Below are 14,459 nucleotides of genomic sequence, written 5' to 3' on the forward strand. Positions count from 1 at the left end.
CGCAGCCTCTCTCTCGCACGCGCAGCCTCTCTCTCACACACACCCCCTCTCACACGCTCACACACCCCCTCTCACACGCACGCACACCCCCTCTCACACGCACACACCCCCTCTCACACGCACACACCCCCTCTCACACGCACACACCCCCTCTCACACGCACACCCCCTCTCACACGCACACCCCCTCTCACACGCACTCTCACTCACACACACCCTCTCGCGCGCACACGCGCACCCTCTCTCTCGCGTGCGCACACGAACCCCTCTCGCGCGCGCACACGCGCACCCCCTCTCTCTTGCAGACGCGCAGCCTCTCTCTTGCACGCGCAGCCTCTCTCTCGCACACCCCCCCTCACACGCACACACACACTCACACACACGCACACACACACACGCAACACTCTCTCGCGCACACACGCAACACTCTCTCGCGCACACACGCAACACTCTCTCGCACACTCACGCAACACTCTCTCGCACACTCACGCAACACTCTCTCGCACACTCACGCAACACTCTCTCACGCACACGCTCACGCACACTCTCACTCTCGCACCCTCTCACTCTCGCGCACACACACCCCCTTTCTCTCTCGCACCCCCTCTCTCGCGCGCCCCTCTCTCGCCCCCTCTCTCTCGTGCGTGCACCCCCTCTCTCTCGCCCCCTCTCCCGTGCCCCCTCTCTCTCCCGCGCCCCCTCTCTCTCGCGCGCCCCCTCTCTCTCGCGCGCCCCCCTCTCTCTCGCGCCCCCTCTCTCGCGCGCCCCCTCTCTCGCGCGCGCCCCCTCTCGCCCCCTCTCTCGCGCGTGCACCCCCTCTCTCTCGCCCCCTCTCGTGCGCCCCCCTCTCCCGCGCCCCCTCTCTCACGCCCCTCTCTCTTGCGCGCCCCCTCTCTCTTGCGCGCCCCCTCTCTCGCCCCCTCTCGCGCGTGCCCCCTCTCTCTCCCTCCCCCTCGCCCCCTCTCTCGCACGCCCCCTCGCCCCTCTCTCGCGCGCGCCCCCTCGCCCCCTCTCTCGCGCCCCCTCGCCCCCTCTCTCGCGCCCCCTCGCCCCCTCTCTCTCGCGCGCGCCCCTCTCTCTCTCTCGCGCCCGCGCCCCCTCTCTCTCGCGCGCGCGCCCGCGCCCCCTCTCTCTCGCGCGCGCCCGCGCCCCCTCTCTCTCGCGCGCGCCCGCGCCCCCTCTCTCTCTCGCCCGCGCCCGCGCCCCCTCTCGCCCGCGCCCGCGCCCCCTCTCGCCCGCGCCCGCGCCCCCTCTCGCCCGCGCCCGCGCCCCCTCTCGCCCGCGCCCGCGCCCCCTCTCGCCCGCGCCCGCGCCCCCTCTCGCCCGCGCCCGCGCCCCCTCTCGCCCGCGCCCGCGCCCCCTCTCGCCCGCGCCCGCGCCCCCTCTCTCTCTCGCGCGCCCCCTCTCTCTCGCGCGCGCCCCCTCTCTCTCGCGCGCGCCCGCTCTCTCTCGCGCGCGCCCGCTCTCTCGCGCGCGCCCGCCCGCGCGCGCGCGCCCGCACCCTCTCGCGCGCGCCCGCACCCTCTCGCGCGCGCCCGCACCCTCTCGCGCGCGCCCGCACCCTCTCGCGCGCGCCCGCACCCTCTCGCGCGCGCGCGCCCGCACCCTCTCGCGCGCGCGCGCCCGCACCCTCTCGCGCGCGCGCGCGCGCGCCCGCACCCTCTCTCTCGCGCGCCCGCACCCTCTCTCTCGCGCGCCCGCACCCTCTCTCTCGCGCGCCCGCACCCTCTCTCTCGCGCGCCCGCACCCTCTCACACTCACACACACACACACACCCTCTCACACTCACACACACACACACCCTCTCACACTCACACACTCTCTCTCACACACACTAATAGTAAATAGCAAAATAGCAAAGCAGCCTTCAACTGCAAAGGAGGCGGCTAATAGCAAAGCAGCCTCCAACTGCATTAGGATCAACCTCCCACTGTGTCCTGGCTTCTTTAAGACAGGATTTCAGCCTTTGGCTTAATATAGCTTGTATAGTTATCACGGCCCATGTTTTACTTTCAGTTCAAAACTGAGCTTTTCTGAAACTAAAATGGTTACAACTGTCAGAATTACTACCTTCTTTACAGAAGTTACCATTTTTAAAAAAATCTGGTTTGAGAAAACCAGGCATGGATCTTGGAGTAACATTCACCAATGGAGAAAAAGGAATAGATCTCTTATTTTGTTCTATATAATTTTTACAGGATTAAGCACCAGTTTTGCTCAGTCAAAAGCTCTCTCTTGCAGTGAAGTCAGAGATTGCCACTGATCTAATTGTGTTTAGAACTCAGACATGCATCATCAACCTTTCCAATATCTCTGCTTTCCCCATACAACTTTCATGATAACTTAATTAAAAGTTCTGCTCTAAACATTAGCAAGTCATCTAAATCAATAAACTTACAAATTGTTCATTTGTTTACACATCTTAGTGTGGGCTGGTGTACTATCCTATACTTACTAAAGCTGCAATCCTATGCATGCTTACTTTTAAAGAAACCCCTCTGAACATAGGGTGACTTCCCACTGTTTAAGAAAATGATAAGTAAAAAGCATTGTCTGAGGCTGCATTTCTCGCAACAAAGTAGTGGGATGAATATAAATCAGTGGCCAACATTCTGTGCTGTATAACACGGACAGTTCTGAACTGCGTACTAACACAACACCTGTAGTGTTGCGGAACAAGGTTGGTGTGCTACTATTTAAAATTACGCAGTCACACTTGTGGGGAGCTATGCCATTATTTCAGAAACATGTGACACCTACTTTTATAGCATCTTAGACATGAATTCATAGTTCTTTCACATATATTGAGTTATCTACCAATCAAACATGGATATTTGTTTCAGTTTCGTCTCATCAAAATGACCCTGAATTGCCCAGCACTGCCCAGTAACTACCAGCTTCTGCAAATTTCTGTGCTTCTGGTTTCTACTTCTAAGCAGACTACGTGTGCAGACACAGACTCTATTGGAGGATTGTTGTTTGTGGTGGGGCTGCTGGGCCAAGGCAGAGGAGTTAATTAAGTTATTTCAGCATTATTCACTCATAGCTAGTGGGGGATGTCTCCTAAATCTCATATAGCATTTTTAGTTGTATTAATCCATTAAGCAGCAGGTTGTACTGCAATTTTTTTCATCCTCTGTGAAGTAGTTTGTTTAAAATCTCTGTTTAAAAGTTCCACATTCCCTGGCAGAGCAAATACACCCTCTCATTGGCTGAGGTGATTATGACATCAGCGCTGCTCAACCTCCATCCATTAAATTAAGTTATAGATAGGAAACATTCCCATGCCCTTAAGCCCTTCAATACACATAGATAGTGAGTCTGTGTAGGAGTTAGGCATATATTTGCCCTTAGTCTCTGCACATTCACTGTACAGCTGTATGGGTGACAGTCCTCTACAGACATTCTAATAGATGCATGCAGACTGGAAGAATCAGAGTATTATTATTATTATTAGTAGTAGTAGTAGTAGTATTTATATTTCACTTTTTCCTCTGAGAAAATGTTCTCAAAGCAGTTTATACAGAAAAAAGTGGGTCCCTGAGCCAAAAGGGCTCATAATACTTTTTTAAACAACAAAACTTGACACAAGGACAGTCATCGGAGAGACGCTGTGCTGGGACCAGATACAGACAGTTGCTCTCCCTGCTAAGACCACCATTTTATAAGGTGCCTCTTTGCCCAGTGTTATTTCAGTAATCAGTTTTATGAACTGTCCAAGTTTAGTGATAACCAGTCTCCTTCAGCTGCTGAAGTGGAATTTGTGCTCCTCCAATCTCACACTGCAATTCAGTTACTCCCCGGCCACTCGTATCACTCATCCCTCCACTGATCACTGATTTTACTGCAACTTCAAGGTCAGACTATTAAAATGATCTCACATGACAAAATGAACTTGATTTTGTCAACCAGATCATATGACACTAACAGTTAATAAATTCATTGGCAGATAGTAAGTACATATAACTACACTGAATGTACCTCAAAAACATAAACTAATAATCATCCCATCCCTCCTCTCACCCTGCCTTGGCTGGTGCTGCACAAGGAACCTTGGCAGACACAGCTGGGAGAAGTCACAACTTCTACCTTTTCCAGCCAGGTCCCTGAGACATGTGCAGGTCAGCAAGCTCCCTATATTACTACTATTATCACTTGTAATGAAAATATATCCCAAAATATTAAACATTTATATAACACTTTTCACCAAAAAAAGTTATCGGAGTGATGTATAACAAAACAATAAGAGGTTTCATTGTTGAAAATAGAAGTGTGGAAAACTGGTTCAATTTGAACCAGACAGATTCAGCTGGCTGAAGCTTAGACCAGACCCGCCCAAAAGGGGGGGGGCAGTCCAAGTTCAAAACCGGTTTGAACAAAACCGGTTTGAACTGAGCCCGGTTCAAGATGTTTATACAGGGGAATCCAGTAAGGATTCACCTCTGCAAGCAAAGGGAGATTTCTAGCAACTAAAACGGAGTTGAAAAGGGTGGGTGGACAGTCAGTTACCTTACACATGAAGGCAGCTCCTCTAGGCCCAGCCGGTGTTCCTTCCCATCAGCACAGGCCAACGGGGGACCCCACAGGCCCGCACCAATTGGTGGGGAGCACCAGCAGGTCCTAGAGGAGCTGCCACCAAGGAGCCACTGCCACATGTAACATGACCGACCTCCCGCCAGGCCACCCTTTTGAATCCCCTTTTAGTTGCTAGGGATCCCTCTTTGCTTGTAAAGGGGAATCCTTACCAGATTCCCCTTTACAAGCAACCCGAACCAGATCAAACTGGGCTAAACCAGTTCGAGTGCATGGACCAAATCACCAGCCAGTTCTAACAAGGCGATTAGTGAATTAGCGGTTCAGTTCGGATTCGAACCAAACTGCCCAGAATGGTTCCATGCCACCCCTTGCTGGAGAAAAGCTCACAATATAAAAAGAAATACAAAGATAACACCAACAACATCCACTGAAAGGGACACTCTGCTAGGCTGAAAATGAACAGTTGTCCTGCCTCTGCTAAATGAAAACGATTCACCATTTGAAAAGGTGCCTCTTTGCCCAGAGAGAAAAGAGGTTTGAAACTTACAACAGCACTGTAAGAAACTGAAAAGTTGATATTTTTTTACTGCATAACTTGTAGAACAGCAAAGTTCTATATTCTATTTTTAACCATTGTACTCATTTAAACTGATCTGAGGAAGGAAAAAGGTCTAGTCTTTTACTATGTTAATGGACCACATTAAATTCCCTTACCATTAATTTAGGGTCATTTTAGTCTACTGAACTAATATGTGGGTAAATAATAAGAACATTTGCTTATATTACATTAAATCTACAGCAAAATAAAGACTGGTTACATGCTGAACAAAGTAAGAAGAGTTGCATTTCACATGGGCAGATCTGATACTCAGACTCATACAAACTTGTTAAGCAAGAATCATCAGATAACCAAGCAAGAAAGGAAACCTAAACAGCTGGTGTTTCCTTTTTTCCCCGGGCTACCAGTAACAACATGGGTACATGTCAGGAGGCAGGCTAGTAAGCAAGCAATGCAGTGGGTGGCTTAATGATACAAAGCAGCAGGTGTGCACCTGGTCAGTCCCTCAGGTCGGAGACTACTACAAGCCCCAATAAGAGCAGGACTATACAAGCAAAGTCATGCCAGTACAGTTAAGGTGGAGAATGTTTTCAACGTTCCACCATTATAAGGACATTCTGTTGCTTATAAAATCAAAACAATTTGTAGGGGTATGCACAGGTTTTTGTGGTTCAGTTCAAATTAGAACTGAATCCACCGTTCACAAACCAGTTTGGTCGAAAACCAATCCATTTAATTGAACTGACTTGACCCAGTCTGACAGTCCGAGGGGCTATGCTGTGAAATCTGGTGAGATTTCACTTTACAAGCAAAGGGGAATCCTGCCTTGAAAAGGCTTCTAAGGGCAGCTGGGGTGGGTTGGTGGAGAGAGGACACCTTTAAAAGGAGGTGCTTACAGAATCCGTGTGGAAACCCCAGTGCTTCCCCAGCAGCCCAGTTCCAGCCTCCACCAATCTACAGAGGCCAGAACCTCACCACCGAGCTGCTGAAGGGAGCGCTGGGGTTTTGAGGAGTGGCCACCACAGGATTCGGTAAGTATCTACTTTTAAAGGTGCCCTCTCTCCATCACCACTGCCCACCCCTAGAAGCCTTTTCAAGGCAGGATTCCCCTTTACACGATAGCCCCGCGAACCAGGTCGAACCACAACGGACCGGGCTCAGATTGCTTTGATCGTGGACCAGCCTGCCTGTCCTGGAGGCTGGTTCAGTTTGTGATCGAACTGGCCTGGTTTGCTGCAAACCGGTTCGATGTTGAATGGTTCATGCACATCCCTAACCATTTGTTCAATCTGCCTTGTGATCAACACACATCAGCTAGGTGACAAGACACACCTCCCCTGCAAATTTGGTGAAGATCCATTGAAAAATGAAGAGCCTTTGGAGGCACCAGCAGAGCTGGGTCAGTGTGGAAGCAGCATCCAGGCCACTGCGTGGCAGTGGTAGCCCTGAAGAGTGGCCATGGGGGGGAAAGAGCTGGGTTGGCAGCAGCAGCTGCATTGGGCCAATGGCGGAGGCTTCCTATGGAGCAGCACTGTCATGACCCTGAAAAAAGGGCTGTTGGGGGAACAGGGTTGGAGGTGGCAGCAGCGAGGCCAGTGCAGCTGCATGGATCCGAGAGGAGTTAGTGATCATCGGCCAAAGGAACAAGATTCCATTCGGCTGGAGTGGCCAGAGCAGCAATGGCCAGCAGAAGTAGTAGAGGTGGGGGCGAGTGGCTTTGAAAGTGTAAATGCTAAGGTGCGGGGAGGGCTGTTACAAAACAATGTGTGATTAAACATGCCACAACTTAATACTTTTTAGTAATAGCTACCTGTAGTGCATCTGGCACTAGTCATCTGAATCCAATGTATAGCTTTTCTAAAAGTTGTTAATCTGTTTTACATTGTGGGAAAGGCATATTGAAAGGTATACTGCTTCTGAACATGGAGGTTCCATTCAGCTACCTTGCCTAAGATGTTTTGGCATTCCAAGAATTTTTCTAACAGTCATTGGCTGTTGGTGGAGGAATGGAGTTCATGAGCTGCATTTTAATTGCAGAATACAGTTATAGTTAGTCCACAGAGCTCTTCTATACATTCAATTAATGCAATCTAGGTGACATGATTTAAACATCCTCAATGCTACTTAACATGTTTAACATGGAGCTGAATGTGCAGAAGGTATACTGCCTTGTTGGAAAAAGAAGTGTACAAAACTGGTTCAGTTTAACCAGCCCAGTTCAACTGGTTCGAGCTCAAACCAGACTGCCCCCCTCGATCCGAATTCAAACCAACTGAGCCCGGTTTGGATCGAACTGGTTCGGCCTGGTCTGAGATGCTTGAAAAGGGTAATCTGGTAAGGATTCCCCTTTACAAGCAAAGGGGGATCCCTAGCATCTAAAAGTGGGTTGAACTTTCTATATCCAAGATATATCTGAGATATACTGTCTGTGAAGATAGAGGCTCCAGTTAGCCAACATGGATAAGAGACACTATTAAACTTCTCTTTTTCACAGTGCCCAGACAAATTTTCCTTCTTAAAAACCCTGGAGATTCTGTAATTAAAAATCTCCAGTTTAAGATGATAGTTAAAATCTGTATTCATTCATGCTCCAAAAAGCATGGAAATTCAACATTCAGGTGCCCATTTTAACTACACTCCCCATATACAGTCTGGTATATGATGCTGTCTTTAGAAACGAAGCTCCATGCATCCACACTGTCTTTCAGCTGGACATCCAGGCAGACATTCAACAAGTGCAGCTTCCCCAAACATATACCACACTGTACAAGTCTTTACCGCTTAAATGGCTCGGATATTAAGATGAGCACCTTAACATGGAATTTCCATGCTGCTTAGAGCATGAATGAATATATAGATTTTAACTTTCATCTTAAACCAGAGGTTTGCATGTTTTCCTTAAAATGTAGGCTTAATATAACTGGGGGGGGGGGGAGGTGTCGTTTAGCAACTTTAGCAAACTCACCAATCAATCCTACGTCGAGTTAGGCACACCTATCCCCACTTAATCAGCCGGTCTGTTGCCTCCTTTCCCCTTCTGCCAAACAAAACTAAACTAAAAATGAGTCACACGTCCATTTAAGTTCATACAGGGAGGCAGCGTTCTTTCTCCCACAACTGCACGGCCTCCAAGGGCGAGAACATCGGGCAAGGCCACAACAGGCGCCCGCCGGCAGAGACGAGCCCGACATGTTCCCCTCCCTCCCGACGCCCCATCACCCCGCTTCAGCCAGCACGGACCTGTCCGGCGCCCAGAGCCGCGCCGTCCGATCCCGGGACACAGACACGAAGGCGCCGGCCGGGAAGAGACAGCAACTGAGTCCTCTCACGTCCAGCTCATGCCCCACCAAGGAGCAACGCAGCCGGTAGATGTCCCCCGCACTCGCCATCTCTGCCCCTCAGACACCCTGACACAGCAGCAGTAGTAGTGCCGCGGCAGTGGTAGTAATAGCAGAGCACCACCCGCCTCCCTTCACCGGAAATGGCATCATCCACGGAGCGCCGGAAAGGCTGCGCCACCCAGAATGCACAGGTAACGCGAGGGCGGGGAGAGAAAGAAGTTAGAACAAAAAGACTACATTTCCCAAGAAGCAAAACGCCCGGCAGGCGCGACTAGGTTGGAGAAAGTGTAAAATCAGAGACGGGTGTTTGTTACTTTTATATTAAGTCAATAACAGAAAAAGACTGAAGTAATACTCGCCCCGGGGTTTCTTGTTTTCAGCCTAGACGCCCCAGTTTTACGCGGATGGATACAAGTATAGCGCGCCTGCATGCAGGTGAATGGAGCACAACTACATCTCCATGCATTTGACCGCTGGAATGGTACAGGGGACGATGGATTTTGCATTTACTGGAGTCCTTTTTTATTTCATTTTATTTTTTGCTTCGGTCTCTGTTTTCAACATGACCGGTGACAGACACGAAACTAAGTGAAATAACTTTCAGAAAGGGAGCCACATTAGTCTGTAATAGCAAACACGACAGTTAATTTTGTGTCATCTGGAAGACTTTGCAAATGTATACTTTAACATGAAATGTCTGTATATTATGTCTGCCCGCATCTTGATAGTATGTATGCACGTTCTGTGTAGTACTACCATAGTTGCTACCACTGTTATTTCATCACTAACAGTAAGAAAGTGTCAGTTCTTAAAGCCTTTATGCAATCACTTTGGGTATAATTGTCCCAATTCAGCCCAGTGCAGTGCCCCTCCCAGTGGCTGTTGCTAGAGTCTCCTTTATGTTTCTTTTTAGAGTGAGTTCTTTTGAGGTAGGGAATCATCTTTTCATTCATTTTGTTATGTAACTCACTTTGTGAACATTTTTGTTGAAAAGCAATATAGAAAAATATCATCATTGTAACCAATGGCATGAATAACATCCAGACTGGTTAGGCATAATTAAACACCATTAAAATAAATGAGACAAGTTAGTCTGTTACAAGACAGTTACAACTTGAATTTCAGCATTGAACCTGAGCAAGACTGTTGCAGAGAGGGGGCGTTTGGTGCCAGGAGGGAAGCAGCCTACCATTTGGACTAAACAAAATTATGCAGCCTGAACAAGTGCAAACAGCCTGGAGATGCAAAGCACCCTGGTTCCTCTTTAATGAAGCTGAATTTACATGAATTCTGTCCACTTTTGCACTCAAACCCCGTACCCTCTTAAGCTGAATCACTGGACTACTGTGCTTAATGCCAATCCTGTGCTGAAATAATTGTCCTTGGATAGTTCCTTTTATGGGTTTTTTGAGGGGAAACCTGCATAAGACTGCCTTGGAAACTCCTGGACCATACTGCTAAATCACTAAAACTTAGAATGGAATCACTGACGCTGGACCATTCCCTAAGTGAGCTTACTACTGACTGCCTTGAATCCCTGATGATCCCCACAAACTTGCACAGCTGTTGGCATGCAAACTGCCTTACTCCTTGAAACTTGGTGCAAGCCAGCACCTGGCTGCCTCTGCTTGCCTACTGTTTTGGCAGCTTTTTTGCAGACAGGACCCCAATGAGACCAACCCTTGGCTTTGCTCATGAGAGGAATAAAGGACAGGTATAAAAGTTGCTCTTTACTCCTGCTTTCTCCTTTTCTCTTCCCCTGCCTTCCACCCACAGTCCATCACCCACAAACTGCTAGGCTGTCCAAGCCTCATCTCCCCCAGCCCTCAGAGCACTCCCTGAATTACCAAAGTTGCCAAATACCTTATTTTCACATTATGCTTCTGCTTTGTAAAAATAAATATTATTTCCACTTCTCAAAAGTTTTAACCTTGCTTTAACATGTTGCAAACTTGATTCTGAGTCGTTCCTCCATTTTGGTCTCAAAACATAGGTGCACATGTGTATAGAATTCATGGGTTTGAACAAGTGTGGTGACAGTCATGACTCACTTAAGTCCAATTCATTTTTATGGACCTTAGTTGTGACTCACTTAAGTCTGGAAGCTGCCCAGTGTTTTCCTATGGCCATTCAAGAGGAACCAATGCATTCCAGTGGCACCCACTGCTCCAACCAGCTATAAATTAATAGTCTCTAAAATGTAGAGTTGTATGTAGGGCTTGTTTTATATTTAAATTTTCTGGAGCATCTAGTAATTTTGGATTCCTTATTTATAAATACACACACATACAGAACTACATTGCAGGCTTGTGCTAAGCAGAAATCATGTTCCCAAGACATTATCTCCATCAGACAATGCACAAAGATAAAATACCAGCGAAAAGGAGAATAGCATCCAACAACCCTGCTGTGTAGTCCATTGTTAATATTGTAAATTGGAGGTAAGGTTGAGGCTGAGCAGCCGATTGTAAATGTTATCAATATTGCAGGTTAAATGAGGAACTGAAGTTGGCCCGGATTCCCAGGCCCCACAGTAGTTCTCAGGTGGCAGCAAGCTCGGTCGACTTTAGGGTGGCCAACATTTCATTGCCAGAATGAGGGACACAAGTTGGGGGGTGGGGAGGCTGGGAGGTGTATGCAGTGGTAATCAAGAGCCTGAGTATCATTGACGTATATGTAATTGAATTCTATGCTACTGAATAAATGAGGGACAAATGCTGTCCCTATAGGGATCAACATTTCGTCCCTAAAATGAGGGACAGCCTGCATAATGTGTGACAGTTGGCAACCTTAGTCGAGTTCTATGGCTTGTTCTCGGGCCAAATGCAGCCTTCGACGGCACTTAGAAGCCTTGTGAATCACTGACTTGCTTGTGGGCATATTGCAGTTTTGATTTTTTGTTTCAAAATAATCACATTTTACACACGAAAGAACACCAGAAAACCGGAGTTGAAAAGAGTACGGATTCCTCACGTTGCTGTTACTTTTGTGAGTGGAGTGGCAGAAGACACCTGCTGCCCTCACATCTACGGCAAAATCCTGGAGGTCTCCATGGACTTCTATAGGAAAGGCTAGCTTTCGCCCCCGGGGAGATACAGTCTACTATGACAACCGGCCGTATCTGTCAGTCTATTGACCACAAATCTATGGCTGTAAATGACCTTCGCTCGCCCGGCTCATCGTCTCGCGATGCTTCGAGAGAGGCATCATTTCGTCAGGCTTCATAGTGGCTGTTCGAAAGCAGTGGCGTCAACGAGCTGGCTTGGTTGCTACGATACCGTTGTCAGGGCGCTGAGCGGAGCTCCGAGGGAACCCGTTCGCTTAACCGTCTCCCCGCCCCAGTTCGGGGCTTGAGCGAGAGAAAGAGAGAAAGTCCGGTAAGATCAAACAGGCCAGACTGAGCCCGACTCGGGTCCTGACACTGTGCGCCCCTCACCCGCAGCGCAGGAAACTCGGGGAGTCATTGAGTGGCGGGGCCTTTCATGGGAAAGTGGCAGGCAGTCCCCACCGTGAAGTGCGCCCTCGCCGCCCCCCGTATGCCCACGACTCCAGCCCTTTCCGCTGTGTGGCTGAAATGTCTTCCCCTCGACGAGATCAGGAGCCAGATGCCCGAAAAGAGGCGGTAGAGTCCGACCTGAGGCGATACGCAGAGAATGCACTTCAGGCGGCAGGCATGCCATTGTTGACGAACACCTGGAGGAGAAGAAAGCCCCCCCCCTCGCGCTCCTTTGCCCCCTTAAGAACCTAAGAACAGCCCTGCTGGATCAGGCCCAAGGCCCATCTAGTCCAGCATCCTGTTTCGCACAGTGGCCCACCAGATGCCGCTGGAAGCCACAGACAGGAGTTGAGGGCATGCCCTCTCTCCTGCCATTACTCCCCTGCAACTGGTACTCAGAGGCCTCCTGCCTTTGAGGCTGGAGGTGGCCCACAGCCCTCTGACTAGTAGCCATTGATAGACCTCTCCTCCATGAAGTCATCCAAACCCCTCTTAAAGCCATCCAGGTTGTTGGCTGTCACCACATCCTGTGGCAGAGAGTTCCACAAGTGGATCACGCGTTGTGTGAAAAAGTACTTCTGTTTGTTGGTCCTAGACCTGGCAATCAATTTCATGGAGTGACCCCTGGTTCTAGTGATGTGTGAGAGGGAAAAGAATCTCTCTCTCCCTTGTGCTTGTGTTTTCTGCTTGAGGGCAGTGGTGGTGCCAGAAGAACGTGGAGTGGGGACACAGTAGGGGCAAAGTGAATTTGTGGGTGGGCAAGCTGTGTGCCCCATATATATAAGATTTCTAAAAAGAAATGGGGGGGGGGCAAGCCTCTTGTCTGGAAGGATGATTGCGCAACCCCCTCCCCTTCTGGAGCCACCCTTGCTTGCAGGAAAGATTTTCTTCTTTTATATAGGAGAGCATTTGAAAAATGGAATTCTCCTCCTCCCTTATGCAGTCACATAGTTCAGAGTAGATGGTGAGCCCTTTGGGGACAGGGAATCGTCTTCTTTATTCATTCATTTTTTATGTAAACTGCTTTGAGTACTTTACTGAAAAGTGGCATACAGATATTTGTAGGAGTAGTTTGTTGCATGTGTAGATTTAGCTCAGTTCAAAACCAGTGACCTAAGAGTACCGTGTGTGTGTGTGTGTGTGTGTGTGTGTGTGTTATCAGCAGACCTTTCTTAGAAATGGTATTTCTTTGTTATCTTTTTGACAGTCTCACCATGTAAAGCAAATAAATATTATATATATATCCCATGTAAAGCAAATAAATATTATATATATAAAATATAATATACAGTGGTCCCTCGACTTACGAACTACTCGACATAAGTATTTTTCGAGTTACAAACGGCAGTTTTAGATCTGGTTTTAGATGCGGTTTTTTCGACTTACAAATTTTTAGATGGGGTTTCCTCGACTTACGAATTTTACATGCGGTTTCCTTGACTTGCCTGCCTGTTTACTGCCTGTTTATTCTTGAAAAGAAATGTTCCTGTGCAGTTTGCAAGCCTTACTGGGGGTCTGGGTCTTTTTTCTAGGCTCCGGAACGCATTAATCCGTTCCCAATGCATTCCTATGGGAAACCGCTTTTCGACTTACGAACTTTTCGACTTACAAATGTGCATTCGGAACGGATTAATTTCGTAAGTAGAGGGACCACTGTATATAGAAATAACATAATTTCTACAATGGCCTCCCACCCAGACACTGATGAGATCCAGACTCTCAGTAAGGTTACTACAGCATCTGCTTTCAAACCATGCCCTGGGACCAGAGACAGACAGACTGTACTTCCCACCAGGGTTGAAAAGCCCAGTTTCTTGGTTAACCCTGTTATTCAGGGCCGGCTCCTAAAATAATTATATTGATGTATATATGTTTAATCCCACTCACCCCTGTCCTGCTTCTTATTGGAGGTAGCTTTTAGAGTCAATAAAAGCCCTAATCCTAAACTTGTTTACTCAGAAATCCCATAAAGTTCAGTGAATCTTATTTCCTGGTAAATGTCCCTGGTTTTACGGCATCTAACTGAAAAGTATGCCAGTAAACCCGCCTCTCTATATGCGGCATTTATTGATTTTAAAGCCGCTTTTGACTCCATTCCTAGATTGCAACTCTGGAGCAAACTTGGCAACACTTCCATAGACCCATGATGACTCCTGCTCACCCATATGCTATATGAAAACACCTCACTGAAAGTGCAATAATAAAGGTCATCTGTCTGAACCTGTAGCCACGTGGAAGTGGGTTAAGCAAAGATGTATCCTTATTCCTTGCTCCTTTTCTGTTTAATTTCTGTATTAATTCTTTAATCCCCCTTTTGGATAATCCCAATCTCCATCCGCCTAAGCTAGTAGGTAGAACCATCTCAATCCTACTTTATGCTGACGATACGGCTAAATTATCAAGGACATTAGTTGGTATGAGGAGAGTGCTACAAAGACTCGCACAGTTCTGCAGAGATGAGTCCCTAGTCATAAATAACCCAAAAGACTAAGGTTATGATATTTGCCAAAAGAATGAAAGAGCACAAA

At 48.3% G+C, this 14,459-nt stretch overlaps 2 protein-coding genes across 7 annotated transcripts in view; one reads left to right on the forward strand and one right to left on the reverse strand.

Annotated features, from left to right (window-relative positions):
- PLAA (phospholipase A2 activating protein) overlaps nucleotides 1-11,600 on the reverse strand; it is a 33,085-nt gene extending 21,485 nt beyond the window's left edge. For 2 of the 5 annotated variants that reach the window (XR_008315899.1, XR_008315898.1), the window contains exon 1: nucleotides 8,335-8,614. Coding sequence is in view for 2 of the 5 variants with exons in the window: in XM_053294786.1 (XP_053150761.1) it covers nucleotides 8,335-8,483 (149 nt within the window). In the remaining 3 variants the exon portion in view is untranslated. Of the gene's footprint in view, nucleotides 1-8,334; nucleotides 8,615-11,408 lie in introns of those variants that run through there. The other 3 variants (XM_053294786.1, XM_053294785.1, XM_053294787.1) reach the window with 2 other exon arrangements.
- Nucleotides 11,601-11,657: 57 nt separating this feature from the next.
- Nucleotides 11,658-14,459, forward strand: part of IFT74 (intraflagellar transport 74) — a 116,781-nt gene continuing 113,979 nt past the window's right edge. The window contains exon 1 of one of the 2 annotated variants that reach the window (XM_053294789.1): nucleotides 11,658-11,812. The gene's annotated coding sequence lies outside the window, so the exon portion shown is untranslated. The remainder of the gene's footprint in view (nucleotides 11,813-14,459) is intronic. The other variant, XM_053294790.1, reaches the window with a different exon arrangement.

Source organism: Hemicordylus capensis, chromosome 2, assembly GCF_027244095.1.
Source record: "Hemicordylus capensis ecotype Gifberg chromosome 2, rHemCap1.1.pri, whole genome shotgun sequence".
NCBI classification, from domain to species: domain Eukaryota; kingdom Metazoa; phylum Chordata; class Lepidosauria; order Squamata; family Cordylidae; genus Hemicordylus; species Hemicordylus capensis.